The sequence below is a fragment of the Artibeus jamaicensis genome, unplaced genomic scaffold, assembly GCF_021234435.1.
Source record: "Artibeus jamaicensis isolate MK-2021 breed Jamaican fruit bat unplaced genomic scaffold, CSHL_Jam_final contig_1284, whole genome shotgun sequence".
In the NCBI taxonomy this organism is placed as follows: Eukaryota; Metazoa; Chordata; class Mammalia; order Chiroptera; family Phyllostomidae; genus Artibeus; species Artibeus jamaicensis.
In genome coordinates, this window is record NW_026521249.1 from 1,242,781 (window position 1) to 1,258,798 (window position 16,018).

The 16,018-nt window shown below is 40.2% G+C and overlaps 1 protein-coding gene across 3 annotated transcripts in view; it reads right to left on the minus strand.

Moving 5' to 3' along the window:
- Positions 1 to 16,018, minus strand: part of NCKAP5 (NCK associated protein 5) — a 995,643-nt gene that overhangs the window by 829,118 nt on the left and 150,507 nt on the right. For all 3 annotated transcript variants that reach the window (XM_053666799.1, XM_053666798.1, XM_053666800.1), the window contains one exon: positions 4,149 to 4,278. In XM_053666799.1, the coding sequence (XP_053522774.1) occupies positions 4,149 to 4,217 (69 nt within the window). In that variant the 5' untranslated portion in view covers positions 4,218 to 4,278. The remainder of the gene's footprint in view (positions 1 to 4,148; positions 4,279 to 16,018) is intronic.

Sequence of the window (16,018 nt, forward strand, 5' to 3'; positions counted from 1 at the left end):
GTTACTGTAGTCCACGACCAGGCAAGAAGAGAGCAGGGAAACAAAGACTTTGACTTCTTTCAACTTCCAAATTCTGATACCCTGCTAGGTCCTCTCTTTAGTCAAACCCAACCAGAGGCCAGAAAACCAGAGATCCTTCTGACAAGACTGGTGTGCTACATCCTCCAGGGGTGCACCATAAGGTACTGAACGATGGCATGGTTCTAGAGGAGCAAGTGGCAACTACATAACACATCCCACACCCACTAAAACACCTTAAATATAAAGCAGATTTTCAAAAGTGCTTGTTGATTGGCTTAATTCGTGCATGCCTATGGAAGGCCTAATTACTCTAATGATTTGGAGGTAAACCATCAAGAGGATGAAGGATGAATTGAAGGACCTTTGTGAGGCCTTTCCTGCTCCTACAAGTCCATCAAAACTGCACAGCTATCATAGCTGAGGGTCTAGCATGGCCAACAGTTGTCTTTCTTTTGGTGGGGACAAAGGGATGGGAACACCACAAAGGAATACATCATTCATAAGAGAAACTGCTACTCACATGTGTGCTTAAAAGCCAAAAGTAATTTTCCCTCATATTAAAAGAGAATGTTTTCAACTGAATGTGAGCTGGTAAAAAAGATAAGTCACTCCCCAAACTTCTCATCAGTTAAACAGCTACACATGTCAAGTAGCTGTACATGAAGCCTGGGAATAATTCTTGCATGTAAAAAAAGCATAGTGTGTAATGCTGACTTTTACTGATCAAAAAGCATCCTAGGGTGAGCTGAAGAGCTTTAGGTCAAGAAGAGGCCTCAATTTCTGGGGTGATTTTTATTGTTATCAGAGAGAAGACTGTACTTGCCATCAATATGCAGCTATTCTGGGCACACTCCCAATGGCAGAGGCACGCTGGCAGTCATTTGTCTTTCTCTCGGGGCCTTTACCCCCCACATTGAAACAGTTTTCATTTCAGTTTCACTTACCTGTCACTTTCTTCTTAAAAAGGATGACTTATCAACAAAAACATCACCATCAAAGAATACTTCAGTGTTACCAGTGCACACACGTACACGCACACACGTACACACACTCACTCACTCAAACTCTCCCTGTCATGTCCTGAACGCAAAATTGTGAGAAAGAACTAGAAACTCACATCCCCCAATCAGAAGTTTTCTTTAGTATCTGAAAATGAGTTTTTTTATTCTGTGATTCCTCCAGCCTAAAAATTTTAAAACTGGTCTGAGAAAGCCAAAATTCCTACTAGACATTTAATGATTTGTTCATGTAAAATAAAGAGTGTAATGAAGTTAATAGTACCTTATTCTCACAGTCCATTATGAGAAATTATTTCCTGTAAAATCTGAAAGTGGAAACTACCTCTAGGTATTCTCACTCTCAAAAACACGGGTCATAATGATTACGGCACTGGAATTTCAAGACGAGTTTTTAATGTTTCTCTTTCCTCTAGTCTGTTTTCCAAAAGGACATCTTCTCTTCCAGGGGTATTATATATGTAGTGAGAGACAAAGAACTGAAGTGACAGGTAGGAAGCCTCAGTTCTACTCTTGACTGTATCCTGGTTATACAACCTCAGCAAAAGCATCTAACTTCGCAGAGTATTATAACTACTTCTGCAAAGTGAGGGGACTGAATAAACCATTCCCAATTTAGTAGTCTGTGATTTAAAAAAAATAATATAAACTAGAACAAGGTAAAATAACATAAGCATGCCTTGGGAATGAAGCGTGAGTGATATGATGCAGGATATCTCTTATTTTTTTTCTTGTATTTCCCAGAAACCCTTTTCTACACCACCCTTATGTCCTCCTTGCTTAGTTATTTGTATGATTTCAGCACAGAGCCAAAAGGAGGGCCAAGTTATAGGTTCAAGTCCTTTACAGATCAGTCAACTTTGATCTCACTTCCTCCTTCATTTTTTCCTGACAGTCACAACAAACTTCCAATGGGTCTTTCAATGGCTCTCATGGTCAAAGAACCAACTCAAAACGAGTACTCTTGGTGTCATTGTCTCAGCAGCAGTAACTTATATGAGGAAAAAATGTAATACTGAAATAGAGGAAACAATTATAATCTCCCAGCCTCATAGTACACCAATGAATAGCATGTAACCACCCCCATATACTAGGCCACATAGTCATAGGTGAGCATATATTTTTCAGGATTTTCCCAATATGCACATGCAGATGTAACACTTAACTGCCTCTAGAAAACAAGATAGATATTTCTCTAGTGTATAAAGTCTCCTGAGCATCATTTAGGGAGATTTAACAGGATTATGTTTCTTAGGTAGTGCCAAGCAACAAACTCTCGGTTTCACAATGTTCTTTTCTGCTGTAATCAAGACACATATTACAGCCCCCACATGACTCAGGGCAGCGCCATATGCCAGTGGGAACTCAAGCTTGGTCTGGGGCTCCCAGCTAGCACTGGTAATATGACAGGATATGATTTATGCTCACAAACATATTACTAAACTAAGTATCAATGTGGGCAAAGACTTCAGTTAGACTGTTTCCTCTTCTCTGATTTTCAGGTACCCAGTGCCGTCATACTAATTCACTTCCCCCTTCCCCACTTGCCCCAACCCAGCCCAGCACTTTGTATTCAGTGTCTTTCTGTTTATCAATTTCCTCAACAAAACTCTACTCATCTGGATAACATTTGGGAGTGATCCAAGATCTTTTATTAATGAGTGCTACTATGTATTATGAAAGATAATAGCTTAGCATGCTTGCTTTGATGGGGTCTTTGCATATTCTCTGGGATAGCAGGCAGAATTGGGGCTTTAGGGACTGGAATTTGGGGATAAAGAGAACTTTTCCCGTGTTGCTCATATTATGATGTATGGGCACCTCTGTCCTCTGCCTGGGCATAAGACAGACCCCAATGGCAGGTTGATATGTAAGAGGGGCTTTCTTCGCCAAAGGAGAGGCTGAGAAATCATCTTTTTATACTAACTCCCCAGAAGTTGCAAAAGGAATAAATATAAACACATACACACAGAAACACAGAAATATTCACCGCATTCTACCTGGAAATAGAAAGACATAAAAGATGAGAAAAGGACATAACCATTGAGAAGAGAACTTAAAGTACTATTAAAGTTCTTAGTCTCTGAAGAAATGCTGCTCAGTGTGTAACCCACAGAGACACAGAAGTTTCTTCTAACAAAAAAAAGAACTAAACCAAAAAGTGTAATACAATTCTTTTCTCAATCCTTTTCTTGTACCTGTGAACAGTTTGTGATATGAAACATCAGCAGTTATGGGGTAAATATCTAATATGTACATTGGCAGAGTAGGACCTACAGCAGCAGATTTGGAAAAGTGCAACTGGTAAATCAAGTCAACAAAAATATTACTGGGCACCTACTCTGATCCAGAGTCCAGTCCAGGTGCTGGGGGTACACAACATGCAAACAAAGGAACTAAGCTAATTTCTATTTCAGGACATAAGCAAAAGAGAAAGGGGTGACTTGCTTGATTTGATTGTTGCTCTGTTCATAGGCACTATAGAATCAAAGAGGTGACCTGCACCTCTTAGCTCAATGACTGTGAAAGAGTGACCAACCTTCAAAAATCAATGGTTTAGTCTATTTTGTCTGGACAAACTAGATTCTCATACACAAAAGTAAACCAAACCAAGTGGTTAAGAATGATGCTCACCAGCATTAAGACATTTAGAGGAAAGCTTATGGACAATTAAACTAATTTACATACCTAGGAAGATCTCATAGTTTCTTTGCTCTTCAATAATTGAAGTTGTGTTGAGTTCTTGTTCAACTTATCCCGAAAGTTAAGATAAATGGGTGATGGAACAACTATATATAGGCTTGGCATCTGGCATCAGCTGTATAGTAGTGTTTTTGTATAGGTTAAAGTCTACTTTGGCTGGAATTAATGTAATTATATTTAATGTTGACAGATTATGACATTTGCCTATTAAGACACTATACAAACATTCCAATAATTTACTGGCTTTTGACTCTGTAAAAAATAAATGAAACAAAATCCCAGGGGATACTGCTAATGGGGTAACTGGAATAGAGGTTTGAAAAGCACAGGGTTCAGGAAATAACAGTCAAAGAATAATGCATTTTAAGCCAAAACATATAGAGTGGTAAATGAATATTTAGTACTTACCACAAGACTGCTGTCTAGAGACAGCCTTTTTCCAAAGTCCCTTTTCTCAAGCTGTCTCTTTCCCTCCATGGGTGAAGGTATTTATTTTCCTTTGTGATTTATAAGAATTCCCCTTCTGTTTTCAGGGTCACTGCAAAAAGTGAACATGTTTTTCACTATCCAAGTGAACAGTGTTTAGACCCTTGTTTTTAACTTTATAACCAGGGACAAGTGCTGAAGCCAAAAATACCCAGGCCTAAATAATAAGTATAGAACTAGGCTCTCTCAATTCCAAAAACCTCTCCAGGTTGCAAATGTCACAGTCATCTTTACAGAGGCCCCTGTGTTTTTATAGGTTTTGCTCATGGTATTGGGAAATTGGTTTGCAGGTTGAATCAGCAGACTGCGGAAAAAGCAAACAGTCCATTTCATGCCACACTTGCTCCACACTTGCTCTACCCGCCAGAATCATTCTGTAGTTGTGCACATAGATGCTGTCTGCAAATTCCATGAGAGCAAACGGACAGACCCATGCTCCATAACCAAGAATTGTTGAGCCCAAAACCCAATGAGGAAAACTGAAACAAACAATACTGTCAATATTTAATTTAAAAATATTTGATTCAAACATATTTGAGGAACATTACTGGATACATTTCCCTTGAGACAGGTTAATTCAGAAAGAACAGTGGAAGATAGACATCATTATTGTCAATGATTATTTGAACATCCACTGCATTCTTTCATATGAGATACAGTTAATCCCTGTACTCTGCTAAGATGACTTGTTCTAAAATTATTAAGTATTTTGGTTAGTAAGGATGTATCATATGTATTAAGCACTAGCTCCTAGTTTTCACCAAGATGTAAAAGGCTCAAAGTAAAAGAAATAGGCTGGAGTCCAGGCTTTCCTTATCATTAGCTCAGTGACCTTGAAGAAGTCATTGAGCCTCTCTAAAATTTGTGTTTCCCAACTGCAATCAAAAGCAATCAAATGATGTATGTAAAAATGGTTTAAAGGCAGTGAATTATAACATACAAGTATGTACATTATAATTACACACAGATCGCATTACAGACCAGTTAACCTTAAATACTAGTTGACATAATTTAATGTCTTCGATGATTCAGAGGCACTCTGAGATACAGAAATGCTCATACTCCACACAAGACACATAGCCAATGTACTGCCAATACAGAAGAGCTGGACTTCTATACCAATCAGTTTTTAATAAAACTGAAAAGAAATATTTTTCACAACTTCCTCAATTGCTCCATCTCTGAAGAGGATGCAACAGACTCTACTTTACAGCCCACACACAGCATGTGGCCTTTTGATTTCCTCCACCAGGAAGAGAGTTAAGACAGCTGTGGCCCAGACAGAGTCTGCCCAAATCATAGTTAATTGCAGGAAACTGATGGACCCCTTTTCCAGCCACAGGTTCCCCCCCTCAATCTGAGTCAGTCCATCACTCAGTTTTCAGAAACATTAATTTTAATTCATTACTAATCCACTCAGAAACTCCTAGGAGTCCATTCTGAATTCAGGACAAAATCCACATTTTCCATCATCATGCTCAAGGTCTACTTCCTGCCAACTAGTCTTTTATAATCCCAAACACCCTAGGCACATTCCTGAGACCACACTCTTGATCATACCTCTCACCTCCATCTGGTCTATTCCACCCCTTGATCCAGTGCCTGGCTCAGGTCCCACCTCCTTCGCAATACCTTCCTAGTCACTCCATTTGGCATCTTTCTCTCCCAAGTTTCATACGAGTCCTTGGCGACTTCACTTATTAATCACCATCATCACCTAGAATCATTCTTTAAATATAGTTAAATTCTTAATGCTTGCTTTTTAGTAATCATTAAAAATAAACTCTCAGAAGCATTTTCCAGAATTAAATTAGCTCTGTACTATTACTATAGGCAAAACTACTAGTCAACTGAAGTTTGTCTGGGGGCTCATCTTTCCCACTTTCAGCTATTTCCACCTATTTTGCAGCCCCTCCTCATCTCAGTGATTGGATGTACTGGTAGCTAAGAATACTCTCCATAATATTAAGTCCAACCAGAGGGACTACTCAGCCACTCGGATTTCCTCCTCCATCAAAAACATACCTTCTAAGTCTTATTCCAAAGATTATCAGGGTTGATCAGTTACAACAGATGATCTCTGGATATTTAGCATGTATTTACTCAGTGATTATTACAGAAGATTCAGTACTTAGAAGTTAATGACACAGCCATGTATAAGAGAGTCTTCATGAAACTGAAATTCTATTGGGAGGATATAGAAAACAAATAAGCAAGCAAATAACACCAAGAGGTGATAGGTACCTGCTCTGAAAGAAATAATCCCCAGTAGGTGGTGTAACAGTGTCAAGTATGTGAAAGGGGAGAATATCTTAAATAGAATGGTAATGGTGGAAGCCAGTCATGTGGATAAAATAAGGGTAAAGAGCATGCCAGGCAGGGAGACCAGTGTTTCTTCTGAGAAAGATCTGGGAAAGTTGTGCGTGTCCCAGAATAGGGGACCAGTTCCTCAGGAACAAAGTAAGCTGGAAAGAGAACATGTGGAAAAAGTCCCAGGGTATAAGCAACAACTATGCACACAGGGTCTCATAGGCCAAGAGAACTCGTTTGTTCTAAATGCAATGTTTAATCTTAGGGCTTGATTTTCTACTTTACTCCTCACTAACTGAAAACATTGAACAAATTATTTGACCTATTTAAGCTTCAGTTGATTCAGCTGTAAAATGACAGTAGTAAGACCTTCATAGTAAGATTGGTATGGTGATAAATGAGATGGTCCATTTAAAGAGCAATGCCTAACACATAGTAGGTAAGGTTTAAACATTTGATATGTTGGTTATCCCTCCTGGTAAATACAATGACACTCATTAAGGAGCAACTCTGGTGACTGGATTTTATACTCCATAATAGGCTAATGAGGCTGTCACTTTGGGAAACAGGGATCCTTTCGACAGTTCTCAAATAGCCTACTCTGCTCTCTGGAAGGCTGACTGTATAGCTTAACCCAGTCAATTTCTTTTTATACTTTATGATGCCAATTATAGAGACAGAGATTGCCATTCAAAACATTTATCCACTGACACAGCACAGGTACTGACCAATCGAAAGGACACAGTCCATGACAACAAGCAGTATAAATGTAGCAGTGTGTCCTGGCCAAACTTCAGCCTAAGTGTGCACTACCTCCCATCCCAAGAACTTGAGAATTTGTGTATTCAACCATAAGACAATCATGGAAAAAATCAAAGTAAAGTCACCCAAATTCATCCAAAAGGATCAAAGCAACACCTCCCTCCCCCACAAAAAGTGGCCCCAGGATGTATCAATAAAGGGAGGGATCCACAAAGGAGAAGTCAGGCAGGCTGATGCCTTCCACCTGTCAGGGAAAAGGCATAGCCACACTTACTCACACATACCAAGCAACGACTGCTGGTCTAGAGTGGAAATGAGTATGTCACATCCCAATGACACTTTGGTATTACGCTGGCCATTTGTATCATCCAGCAAACCCTCATGTTCAAAGAACACGGCCATTAAGCAATCTTCTAATTTTATTTGATTCCTAGGTAGGTTTACTTATAGAAGAATGTGCTGACCAGCAAATACAAGTAGAAAATCTTTTGGAAATTTACATTTTTAGTACAAATTTGCAATTTGGCATCTGACTCTTTATACTCATTAGTTAGATGTTTGCTTAGTTTATTAGTCAGCTTGTACTGCCATAACAGAATACCACAGACTAGGTGGCTTACATCATAGACATTTGTTTTCTCACACTTCTGGAGGCTGGAAGTTGAAGATCAAGGAGCCTGCAGGGTTGGTTTATGATGAGCCATCTCTTCTTTGTTTGCATTTGGCTGTTTTCTCTCTGTGTCCTCACATGGCCTTTTCCTTCACACACATAATTCTAGTGTAGTTTCCTTTTCTTGTAAGGACACCAGTCCTGCTGAATGAGGGCCCCACTCTTAAACTTTATTTAACCTTAATTACGTCCTAAAAGTCCTGATTGCCAAATCTGGTCACATTGTGGGCTAGCACTTCAACATATGAATTTTCAAGGGATCCATTTCAGTCCAGACAGTTAATTTTGGTCAAATTTCAAAGCCTGATCACAGCCCACCATGTTAATAATCAAATTTCTGTGTGTAAACTACTGAGAGAAAACTCTGGGTGGCTTTGGGCGTGAGCCCATCCCTCTCCACTGGTTATTTCACTGTCGGATTTCACCGCACCAACCCCCACCATACTCTTCTCTGTATTTCAGGTCAACAGGTGCAAACTACATATTAAGGTTTCTTAGTCAGCTGGTCAGGTCAAGGCAGTGAGGGACCAGAAAGCAACAGGAAGGCAGAGGCCATTCTGCTTCCAGCTGCAGGTGACCAGCTTCAATAGCAGTTGACTGCAGGCTTCAGTGACTTCCCCGATACCTGCAGCAGCTCAGCATAAGAATAGGAAGCCACAGCTTCCTGGGCTTTGAGTACCACCACCTATGCCTTTTGCTCTCTCAACCCTCTAAAAGCATCACAAAATTTCCCATGCACCACAACCCTCTCTGCTTGAACTATCTAGGGTAGTTTCTCATTTCCAGACTTGACAAGATTGATGTACACCACATATGGAGATGCCTTTGGACATGCAGCCAGCTTTCCTTGCACAGCTCCTGGCTTCCTTCTTGTGAGCTTTCTGAAACAACAGCATGGACTTAAATGTTCTCCAAGACTAAATTCCTGTAGAGTAGGGACAATATTGTATGTCCCATGATCTCCTAGATAGCATAATGCCTTATGCATACCAACCTGGCACACACTGGATGAGCACTTGTTGTTTGTATGAGTGAATGAATGAATGAATGAATGAATGTTTGCAGCTGCCTTTGTGAACATGTAAAGAACAGGGCAGCAATAAATATTTCTAAAGCAAGGAAACGCTATACACACTTATTACACTGAAATTAATTTTTTTAGTCAAACATACAGGCATACCCAAGCCTCAAAGAAAACATTTTACCATTATTTTAAAACTATTATCAACCTAAAAATTATTCCTTAGGCCCTGCCTGTACTTACAAAGTACTATAACCCATTGTGTTCATGTCTTTTCTGTAGCGTCTCATGATTCTATTTATAAAGAACACACATCTGCCCCTGACTGATGGGTTGAAAGCCTCTACGTGCATGCATGGGAAGAAAATGGTCAGAGAGTTGAAGGAAGACAGGATATTAAGCATCTATTTTTGACTGATGGTCATTGATACTGATCTCCTCTTCCCCTCACATACATTTCCCTCTGGCTGATGAAAATAATACTTCTTGGTATCTGTGGAAATCTGAGCTGGTCTTAATAAATTCTCTTTAATTTTCCTCACAGATAGTAATGGCCTTTCAGCAGCACGCAGACTCTTCAATACTTCTAGAGATGTCAGTAATATTTTTTGCTAGACTTTGTTAATAAACTGTATCATTTCCAATAACCAAATAACACTTATCAGTAACATCTCAAAGGCACACTTCCTCACACGCAAATAGTTGCACACATGCAAACACACATTCTCACACTCACACACATACTCTGAGAACAGTTTGTTCCACCTCAATTTCTGCCTCTTCACTTCTCCCGCTCGCCACCCCAGCTTTGAAATTTTAACAGTAGTACCAGAGCAAATGGAGATACATGGTGGAGCCAGAACACAGTGGAAGATTTGGCTCCCAGGCCTCTTTGCCACATAAATTTAAATTTGAGCATGTTCCCTAACTTCTGTGAGTCAACATTTTCTAATCATTTCCCAGCAGGTTATTGTGAGGTTCCCATGAGATCATGTATGAAAAAGCCCTTCCACATCTAGAGTCAACATATTTTTCAGTCAGCTTCATTAAGAAACAATGTAAAATATGACTGTGTGCAGCCTCAGTAGCATTCAGAGCACAGAGACTCTGTCAGCCTCACTGACATGTCCTCTGCAGCACCCACCATGCTGGCACCTACAACCCCGACAGAGTAGCTTCAGAATTGAGCATGCCAAAGACAAATCAAAAGGGCAGCAAGTTTCCTGTCCCTGACAAGACAGCTCAGCAGATATCCACACTGACTGCTCCTCAGAATCACTTGGAAGCTTGCATAATACACCAATAGGCAGGTCCCATTGCAGACGGAGTGATCTCTAGGGACACGGGCCCCAGGCACCAGAGCATGGTAACAGCAGCCAGGGTTGGCAACCACTGCTTAGATCAATGGTTCTCAAACTCTGTTGCATATTAGAGTCACCCAAAGAGTCGCTGAGACCACCTCCAGACCGCCCAAAGGAATCAGGATCACTAGGAGTGGGACTGAGTCCTTATTACTTTAGATCCCAGAATGACTCCAACATGCAGCCTACTCAGCACCAGTTCAAAGGGAAAGTATGCCCCCTTTCTTCATCTCCTTCCCTTTCTTAAGGGCTGAGGAAAATGCAGCTGTTGGCATCAGCAACTACCTTTTTTAGCCACTATTAACAGTTCTTAATTTGCAGAGTCCAAAGAAGACAAGTGTTAGATATAAACTATTTGGACCGGCACCTTCCCCCACCCCATTCTCTCAGGCTCACTAATAGTCCTGCTGGTCTTTCGCTTTGTGCAGAAACTAATGTTGAATAAGAGAACTACCAAATCTAGATTCTGAATTAATGTACAGATATCTTAAAAACTCAGAACGAGGCCATAACTTAGAGAATGAAGGAAAGAACATCTGATACCAAAGACAAGAAGGGCAGAAAATTGTGACTCAAAAGCTTCAAAATCCTGCTCCCTCTTTCCTCCACACTGTTCTTCATTGTGAGCACCTTGCTCTCATTTTAACGTGCCAATAGCAGGAGGGTAAAAATAGAAATTATGAATTTATAAGATTTTCTTATAGCTACCAAACAGAACATTTGAGATTCCTGTCAGCCTTGTATTATAATCTCTTCATCCCTATCTATTCAGCCTACGTAAGGGACAGCAGAGGGCTTGCCTTACACTTTAACACAGACAACTGTTTCCTTTTGGAACATACATCAGCTCAATAACCTACAACTGATACACACATTCATGAGGTAAATAGGTAAAGGTGTGTGTGTAGATGTGCACATACACATGTATCTGTGCGTGTGTATGAGTGTATGTGTGTGAGTGCACGCCTGTGTGTATGCGCAAGCATTCTGACTTGACAGAAAAACTGCCATCTCCATTCTGGACACGAGTATGAAAAAATACCAAATTATGTGATTTTCAACCATAGTGTGTCTATTTAAACCCTAACCACACCCTGACACTGACTGAAAAGACTGAATGCTTACAAACTCCCAAAATGCAGTGTCCACCCTTGCCAGATAAATTCATGGCTGGAAACACTCTCTGAGATGTGGCAGCAGCTCTTTTCTTTGAAGTAGAAGAAATTTTTGCCTGATGATGAAAACTGGTTTTAAAAAATGGTTTCATGGACTCATGTTTATTAAACCTCTCAGCCACCATGCTGTTGAGTAACTTACAGTTGGTGATTTAAAAGCTAGTCAGACCCCTTAAAATCACTGCCCCAGGGCCCCTTCCAGACAAAGGGCCCCTCCAATACAGAGGACCAGGGAATACAGCAAAGTCTGGGTGTGAAAATCTTGGCTATTGTTCAACATGCAGCTTTGGTAAACTGAAACAGTTAAAAATTTGGTATCAGTTTGAACTCTGTTCCTTAGCAGTGGAGGACAGGGAAAACTCTTGGAACCTCTAAAATGTCCAAAATTCAGTAATTTCAAACCCTTATCTTTTAAATCTCTTTTAAATTGAGGTATAATTCACATACTACAAAACTCACCTTTTTAAAGTGCACAACTCAGTGCATGCCCTTTCTGCTACCCCATGCTTACTTACTATTTGCTACAGAAACCGGGGGCCGTGTCTCTCTCTCAGCACGGGCACGAAGACACCCCCTTGCTAATGCTGGGGCTCCATCAAGCCTGACTATCCCACGTCACCATCATTTTGGGTAGCAGCATCCTAGACACCCTACGTTAAATGCTTTCACTGAAAAGCACTGTGACATTTGAGCAATTTTAGTGATCTTAAGCAATTTAACATCTTGGTTTAAGCTTCCTTGTGGATAAAATTAAGAGAATAATGACAGCAATCACCTTAACAAAATTGCTCTGAGGATTAAAATGATGCCTGCTTTAAAATAATGGAGTAGATGCTCAATGACTGTTAGGTGTCACACAACAGAATTCTTTTCCATCAGAATTCAGTAGTATTTATTCGATATTTATTCTGGTCCACACCCAGTGCTAGGCTCTAAAGAAGCACAAGGGAAGGGGTAGGGGAGAGGGGAGGGGAGGGAAGAGGAGAAAAGAAGGAGGAGAGAAAGAAAAAGGAGGAACAAAGAATGAGAGAAAGATGTGAAATATATATCCTCAAATTTCAAGAAAGTTTAAAATGTAAATGAAAGTAATGATTTATATGTTTATAGTAAAAAAGAGGTAAATAAATGAATGAATGATTTTAGCATAAGGAGATTCACTTTCTACTTGGATAATGCTTGTAAATTTGCCTTTATTGTCATGTGAAGTATTCTCAGCTGATTTCCAGGCACAAACTATTGCTACATTTTTATACTGTATGAACCAAAAACTAAGAGGCAGGCGAGCAGGGGTTTGGACCAGGATAAGCATTTCAGTGGTAGCTGCTCTTCTCCAACCATCTGTTCTTTCTCTCCCAGTTTTTCTTTGTAAAGATTTTCCCTGCTGTTTAGTTCCCCTCTCTGCCTCTTCTCCATTTATCACTTTAGAAAGGTTCCTAGTTCATTACATGAAATGTCTACATGTTGCCCATAAACTCTTGAGGGACGTCAGTATAGAAGTGAAACAGATAAATAAATAACTTTTAAAAATAAATAAGTTGTGCACATAACCCCAGTGGTTTGAAAGAACAGTTAAATAAGTGGCTAGGGAAAAGAATTTTCACACTGTGTCATCTGCTTACGCTAATGAGTTAATTAAATTAGAAAAATTCTACTGCCAAAAGCAAAAACATCTAAATACGTGAGATGCTGGGGGAATTATAGGCCATGCTACTAAATGAATTCTGTTCAATCTGTTTTTTTTTTCCCTTTGAGAAAGCTGTAGAGGGCTACGCTTAAAAAACCATCCAATTTCAAGAGTGCATTTTCCATCTGGGGCCAGTTGGGTAGCGTATGCTCTAAACTCTACAAATCCCACTGAGAAGCAACATGACTTGTTAAGAAAACAGTTTATGAAAAGCAATGTTTTGTAAAGATCCAGCAAAAGGCTTACCTGCAATGTCCCCATGTATAGCTGAATTCATTATTTCCCATTAAATGCCTTTGCACACAGTAAAAACACTAAAAGGATTCAGAAAATGAATATAGTAAAAGAAATCCAAAGCCAATATATTTTTGCTAAGGCTTTAGTTGATAATTAGAATATTTCCAGTAACCCGGAAGCTATTTTCACTTTAAGAGGTTATTCACTCATCTTTTTGGTCACTTCCTTCCACAACCCTTCTACTCCGAATAATTTCGATGTTTAACAAAATACTAAAAGCCTAGTAAATAAATATTAAGGGATTAAGCCTTAAGACACCATTAAAATATGATAGAAACAATAAACATACTCCTTAATAAACCATAAAATGTAGAATAGGACATTAAACATGTCCTATGTAATAGCGGCTGTCAAAATAAAACATACAAGAAAAGTCTTTAAGAGGTTATTTCTATTTGGTGTTTAATTAAATTGAAAGTGCTATTCCCTTGTGGGCAGAGAGGTAAGTTAAAATCTTTTAACAAAGTAAAAATAGGAGTTCTAGCCAAGATGTTGGTGTTGGTAAATACAGTACTCGATACTTCCCCAAAACATCAAAATTACAACTAAGCTACAGAACCATCATTCACAACAGCCTGAAATGTAGCTAAATGGAAATCCTATAACCAAGGTTATAAAGAAGAAGCCAAATCAAGACTGGTAGGAAGGGCAGAGACATGAAGCAGGCTGGTGCCACACCCATGTGCGGTGGTTAAAAATTAGGAGGGATATCTCAGCTGCAGAAGTCCCTCCTGAGGGATGGTGACAGGTCCCAGCCCCACATCAGAAGCCCCAGCCCAGGGTTCCAATGCTGGGAAGAACAGTCTCCATTATTTCTGGATGTGAAAACCAGCAAGGATAGTGGCTGAGAGGGACAGAGGGCTTCTTAAGTCCCAGGTGTTCCTCTTAATGGATCTGGGCATAGACTTACTTGGACTCATTTGCTTTCAGCTCCAGCACTGGGGCGGGAGCTTTAAAGGTGCCAGAGACCTAAGGGGAAGAACTGAATTGTTTGGCCTCAAAACTGATGGCAGAGGCCATTGTTCCTTCGCTGAGCCCTCTGCCCACAGAGCCAGCAGGTGGACCCAATATCTGAGTCTCTATCAACCCTGCCAGCATTGTTCACCATGCTCTGGTGATTCCCTGAGACCCCACCCCACCCAGCTTGTAGGCCCACCCAAGCTGTTTCCAGTGGCTTTCCATACAAGCAGCCTCTTCAGCTCATGTTTCAGACTTTTCTAAAATCTCTCAAACAAGCAGCATCTGTCCTCTGCATACCTCATACTTTTTGCTAAGCAGTACAGGCCCCAGCAGTTGCAGGAGTCAGCCTTGGTTGACAGCTTGTCCTTTCTTGAGCACCTCCAAGTCCAGAACAAATAGCAGGCATCTGCAGATGGCTTTGTAGCTCATGCTGAGTGGCACTGTACATGGCACAAGCAGTGGCTGACCTTGCACCTTCCAGGAGGCCCCAGAACCAGTGCATCTGGTAAACAGCTTTGTACACACTGGATCACAACCCTACCACATCCATGAGTGACACACTCAGGGGGCAATCTTGGTGGGCCCTAAAGCCTCACCAAAGTGAGTCCTGTTCTGTGGGGTTGGGCCCTGCACAGCCGTTCCTCTGCTGTAGTGGCAGCCAGTCTTCATAACCAATTGGCCAGGGGTCAACCCATCCTCATGATGTGCCAATAGCAATCAAGGTTGAACTACAACAGGACAGTGCACACAGCCCAAATGGGTAGCAACTTGAGTGCCAGCTTAGGGGAATGGGGAGGCTGCACCATTGGGCTGTAAAGGACACCTGCTACACAAGACTGGGAGATGTAACACCTCTACCTAATACACAGAAACAAACCCAGGGAAGCAGCCCAAAGGAGGAGACAATGAAATAAGTCTCAAATAAAATAACAGGAGGAATCTCCGGAAAAAGAACTAAATGAAATGAAGGCAAGCAAAGTACCAGATACAGAAGTTGAAACTATGGTTATAAGGATGCTCATGGAAGTTAGTGAGAACCTTGACATCATAAAAAATGACATGAAACCATAAAAAAGAATCAGTCAAAAATGAAGGATACAGTAACTTAAATGAAGAATAATTTACAGGGAATCAACAGTAGAGTACATGAAGCCTAGAATCAAATCAGTAATTTGGAATATAAAGAAACAGAAAACACCCAATCAAAATAGAAAAAAAAAAAGAATCCAAAAAAATGAGGATAGCATAAGGAGCTTCTGGGACAATTTTAAACATACCAACATTCACATCATGGGGAGTTAGAAGGAAAAGAGAGAAAGCAAGAAATTGAAACCCTATTTGAAAAAATAAAAATGAAAACTTTCCCTAACTGGTAAAGGAAATACATATATGACTCCATGAAGGAGAGCAAATCCCAAACAAGATGCACCCAAAGAGGCCCACACCAAGACAGGTCATAATTAAAATGGCTAAAGACAAAAAGGAAATCTTAAAAGCTGCAAGAGAAAGGCAGTTAGTTACCTATAAGAGAGCTCCCAAAGACTGTTAACTG